This window comes from Notechis scutatus, chromosome 1 (assembly GCF_049901735.1).
Source record: "Notechis scutatus isolate UNSWTSFEM ecotype Mainland chromosome 1, rNotScu1.2, whole genome shotgun sequence".
In the NCBI taxonomy this organism is placed as follows: Eukaryota; Metazoa; Chordata; class Lepidosauria; order Squamata; family Elapidae; genus Notechis; species Notechis scutatus.
Window position 1 is genome coordinate 322,691,346 of NC_142009.1, and position 5,420 is coordinate 322,696,765.

A 5,420-nucleotide genomic window follows, 5' to 3' on the forward strand; every position below is an offset into this window, starting at 1 on the left:
GCTTTGCAGACTGTGGGTGGGGGAAGGGGATAATTCCATGCAAACAGCGGACAACGCCTCCTGCTCATGCAACTGAGGATGCATGCGTGCTCTCCCGTCTCTTCCACAGCCCAGTTCCGGACCCCTGCTCTGTTTCTGATTGGGACCTTCTAAAAATGTCCCACCACCATTTTTTTCTGAAGAAATGGCTTAGTACAAGGGAGACTATATGAATAAAGTTAAAAGGACATGCATAGGAATCGCATCAGATCATTTGTAGCCAGCTGGAACACAAGGCCAAAAGATGCTGCCTACCACCTCAGCTTCTCCTTTTCTGACCGCAATAACATATCATTCACTTGCCCTCCAAAGAATTATCAATGCACAAACATTTCTTTCTTTAAACAGACTCAAGGACAGTTCGGTTGTTATAAAGGACTTCCCACTGCTCTCTAGTTTGAGTTCAGTCTAAATAACACCCAAAGGCAATATTTGGCTTTCTCTGAGAAAGCTGCATTTGTACGTTCAGCAGTGGATGATAGAGATAACGTTAAAAAAAAAATCAGTTACTGCACATTCTTCTTATTTAATTCAAGTTAATTTATAATGAAAGGGGGGAAAAAGACAGTCACCCTGGTTGAGCTTAACAAAGATGGAATGAGACAACAAAGCATTAAGAAGCCATCATTTAGTGACTGAACTAACAACATTTTTTTTCCACAAGATCAGGAGTAAGCCCTGAAACTCCGCATGGGAACAGAATGTCATGGAAACAAGAGAGGGAGAACACAGAAGTTCCATTCTCTCTTGTCCTCAATATACAGTGCTAGAATACCATTATCAAAAGTTCAGGTAAAGTGTAAAATTGCCACAGAATTTCACCTCATTCTGACATTGCTAAGTTACAGACATCCCCATCCCCATACAATGAATAAGTTTTACTTCTGTTTTCTGCACAATTGGTTGGTTGGTTGGTACCTAACTTCAGGTAGTCCTTGACTAATGGTCATAATTGAGCCCAACATTTCCAATGCTAAGCAAGACAACTGTTAGGCGAGTTTTGCCCCATTTTACCACTTTTCTTCCCTCAGTTGTTAAGTGAGTTCACTGCAGTTGTTAAGTTAATAACACTGTTGTTAAGTGAATCTGGCTTCTCCGTTGATTTTGCTTATCAGAAAGCCGCAAGAAAACCTGATCATATGACCCTGGGACGTTGCAACTGTCATAAATATGAGTAGTTGCCAAGTGTCTGAATTTTGATTATGTGACCACAGGGATGCTGCAATGGTCGTAAGTGTGAAAAACAGTCATAAGTCACTTTATTCAGTGCCACTTCACTTTGAACGATCACTAAACGAATGGTTGTATGTCGAAGACTACCTATATACATATATGCCTCCCTTCTAGAAACCATCTATCTATTTTTGAGTTCTGTTCTAATCAGCTTCAGATAGCCTGACCAATTATTCGTGATAATGGGGGTTGTATCCAGATATGTCCTTCTAGAAACTTTCAAGAACCCCAATTCAGGCTTAATTTGAATGCCTTTCTTTTATTCTTCTTTACTGTCTGAAAGGCAAACAGAACTCACAGTGTGTAAGGTAGTCATGAAGAGCTATGCAGCTGTCTTTACGATTCCTTCATCCTCCAATGGGTAAAATAAAGGCTAACCACATGTCATGAATACCCATTCTGTTATACAGAACTGTGACCTATCATTTGGTTTTAATGCTATGCAAAATCACCAACAATGATCCCTCTGGTCAATACCAACAATGTTTCCTCTGGTTTTCCAGCAAGAGACAGAAATCCAAATTTTATCTGCCTTGAAGGGTGGGAAAGACATGCAAGGTCAAAAGAGATTCTTTTTGCTCAGGACAAATGATAAGTTGTAACTAACAGCTCTGATGAATGGGCAGCCCAGTACAAGTTCTCATCCTACAGACTCCTGGTATTCAGCAACCAATTCTATTTCCCACAATAAACATGTGATATCTTTGGCAATGTATGGAAGGTGCGATAGCTCATACAAAAGCTATCCACATAAACCTTCTTTAAAAACAGAGGGTTTTTAAACAGAGCCTAGACTAAAACTTCTCTTTATAATTGGCAGAATCTACAGCATCAATACATTCAGCATTGGTGTGTAAACTTACGGGAGAAATACCATCAGAACACAAGAAAATGCCTTCTATCATCTATTATTAGGTAGATGAAAAACACTTGTAAGGCTAGTATAATTAGGAGCAATATCTCAGCCTATCACTAATTTTCATTATATCAGAAAAAAAATAGAGGAAAAGGTCCACATTAAATAATAAAAAGACCCAAAAGATTCAAGGGGAAGGATATTTTGCTTGGGCCTCTTCCTCCACAGTACACAGCCTTGGAATTTACAAGTCAGAATGAGATGCACCCAAAGCTTCCAGAAGCGCTTGGCTTCAAAACACCCTTTCTGAAAAGAGCAATTTATAACTGACTGGTTGTGCTTGACATCTGGGCTATGCATGGTTCTGCGCTTTTCTGCAAGCAGAGCCAACATGGAGATGCTTTCTCTGCTAGACAGCAGCCATTAACTTTGCAGGAATACAAATTAGCCTGGGCAGAAGCAGTATTCAGGGTTCTAAGGACTTTGGGTCTGTGTCCAAAAAAAGGAGCCTGGAAAACAGTACTTGGCATCAGGCATGTGATTCTCACTTGAACCAGAATAAGCTCAGAAGGGATGCTCTTAGCAACATTATTTATTAACATGCACGCAAGGAATCTACTCTTTATCTATACGGAGACTGCTGGATTTTCTTTCTTATACACAGATCTCTGAATCAGCTTACCTCCAAGATATATACATGTTTCTTTTCCTGAGTACTCATGACATATTCCATACACCAGAGATCCCTCTGCCATCTTACTTTGTGGTTGAATGTTTACTGTGTACTATTTCATTTGGGGGGGAAGCCTCATTAAAGCCCAGTTACATCCTTAGAATAATTAAGCAACCTGTCTACTAGCATGACTGAATTTTTGCTCAAAAGGTCCTTATTTAACAATTATCCCTAGAAACCTGTTCCTAGTTTCTGCTAGAAATTGCTGTAAATCAGCAATAGGAGACATGTGGGGCCGGTACACAAAGTTCTGGATTTAACCAAGGCGGAAGGGAACACACCAGTTTCTGGACTGTGTTTCCCTATGTAACCTTACCAGTCATTTATGAGAGTTCAACATGCAGGGTTGCACAAGATGCCTCCTTGATTGTGACAGACCTTATCCGGCAGGACAGTCAGCTCAGTGTCAGAAGCCTTTGTATATTCTCCCCAGCTTTGCACTAATTTCCATCCCTTGCAACATTCCTCCAATCTGGTAAGAAAATTCTTCTGTGGCTGAAGCTGCCTAAGGAACTGAAACTTCCCTTGAACTTCAGTGCAGAATCCAGGCAGCTTCAAAAAGGCCACTGAGCCACTTTTTAATGCCACCTGAATTAGGCTGCAGATTATGAGACCATAAAAAAGTTATCTTCAACTATTGCAGGTTACAGACTATCTTCTCCAAAGAAGCTCTCTCGGTACCACTTCTACAAATACATTCAGGTCCTCAGGGCAATGTTCTGCAAGGACTTGGTAATTATTATATCTTAATCCCTAGTTCTTACTTTATGGGCTAATATGGCTTTTAAATTTGGTGGCAGCGTGTAGCTTTTTACCAAACAACTTTGTAATTTTTGGCCTTCTCTTACAAAGTGGACAATATTCCATATGCTATTATTTGACAATGTGATCCTCAGATGTTTTCATTGCTTATATATCATTTTTAATTTGCTTGTTATTCAGTAAGAAATATAAAAGCCCTAAACATCCTCATACTTCCTCAGTTGGCCACTAAAACGCTGGACAAAGCAGAGCATAAGCTGTAAGATCTGCAGCCTGACTACACCCATCTTTATCTGGAAATGATTTTTATTTGGCTTAATTTCTAGATTTCTATCAACAAGCTTTGTAATGTTTTCCCAGAAGAAAAGACACCACTTGCTTGAACTGGTCCCACTTCAGTCTTTCTCGGTTCTGTACTGGGCTCTCCAAATTTCCCAGTGTTTAAACTGAGTAAATTCTCAACGTTTAGTTGTAGCTGGGTCTGTACCTCTGCAAACATCCAAGCCAACAAACTGCATCATTTGGGTCCTACTTTTCTGGGAAAATATACTTCTGTGGCTAGATTTGGCAGCACTTAAACTCTTCAGCACCTATTAGAGTCTCTCCAAACACATGCACACCCACTCCTATACACAGGCAAAGGCACACAGCGGTCCTTCAATCAAATCCCGGCCTAGAGGACTAGCAGCCCCTTTCTCTTCTCCGCTGTAGCATCCCAGCTCTCTGTACTGGTGGATAAGGTTTCTTTCCAACAGCCCTGTGAGGTAGGCTGGGCTGGGTCCTTTGGGTATTAAGAAGGGGGCTTCTCGGCCGTGGCCCTGAAGGGTGACGATGGGACCCTCCACGCCCCAGTCCTGGGGGCAGCCGAACTGTCCCCCTCCAGGCTGAGTTGCCTGACCCCTTTCCGCCGCCGAGGACGACTGGCCTTTCCCAGGTCCCTCCCTGTCAGCGCCCGACGCTCCGACTCCTTTCCCGGGAAGGAAAAGAACGGGCGCCCCCCACCCCCACGAGAGACCACCTCCCATCAAGGTCGCGTGTTTTGCGGGGAGGAGGTGGCTGCCCTCCCCGCCCCGACTCTGTTTCTGACTCACGCCGGGATTATCTCGGCTTTCTTGAATCGTGACCGCTCTTCGTCCTCTTCCTCCTGCCGCCATTCTCCCTTCACATCCCTCCGCCGCCCTTCCTCTTGGTTCCCTACCTGCGCGCCGCCGCCGCCGCCGCCAAGGGGGCCGAGCGCCGCCATCTTCCTCCTCCTCCTCCTCCTCCTCCTGGGAGGGGAGCGGCCAAGAGAGGGACGGGGCGTGGCCACGAGAAGTACAGCAGCAGCAGCAGCGAGCGCGGGGCCAGCGCCGCCAAGCGACCAACCGAGGAAGCGCTGAAAGAATGCCCCTCGCGGCGTCCCCGCCGAAGGTCCGCCGAGGATGCTCCGGCCCGCTGACCTGCTTTCTTGCTGGGAGGCGAGTCTGTCTTCCTCGGCAGCCTTGCCCGGCTCCATTCATGCAGGAGGGGCGTCTGCGGTGCTGCTGCCGCTGCCCTAGAGGACTTCCGAAGCTAGAAAAGGACATTTTCCCCTCTTCCTCCTCCACTTTTGCATAGGAAAGATTTGGGGGGGGGGTTAATTCAGAAATGGTAATGGGACCCCCACCTCCTTTCCCCATGCAACCCTGAGCCCCAGGGGTAATTTGGGAGAGTCAATCGCCGGCCTCGCCTGTTTCTGGGTTCAGGCAAACGCGTCTTTGCTCGTGAAGGATGGATGACTGGACTTGAAGGAGAGAGGGAAACGAAGTCATTATGGAC

The 5,420-nt window shown here is 44.9% G+C and overlaps 1 protein-coding gene across 21 annotated transcripts in view; it reads right to left on the reverse strand.

Moving 5' to 3' along the window:
* The window catches only part of EPS15L1 (epidermal growth factor receptor pathway substrate 15 like 1), a 51,285-nt gene extending 46,378 nt beyond the window's left edge, over positions 1 to 4,907 (reverse strand). For 8 of the 21 annotated variants that reach the window (XM_026670915.2, XM_026670916.2, XM_026670917.2 and 5 more), the window contains exon 1: positions 4,822 to 4,907. In XM_026670915.2, coding sequence (XP_026526700.2) covers positions 4,822 to 4,866 — 45 coding nt within the window. In that variant the 5' untranslated portion in view covers positions 4,867 to 4,907. Of the gene's footprint in view, positions 1 to 3,177; positions 3,334 to 4,714 lie in introns of all 21 variants that reach the window. The other 13 variants (XR_015746923.1, XM_087952503.1, XM_087952506.1 and 10 more) reach the window with 6 other exon arrangements.
* Between the last annotated feature and the right edge of the window lie 513 nt (positions 4,908 to 5,420).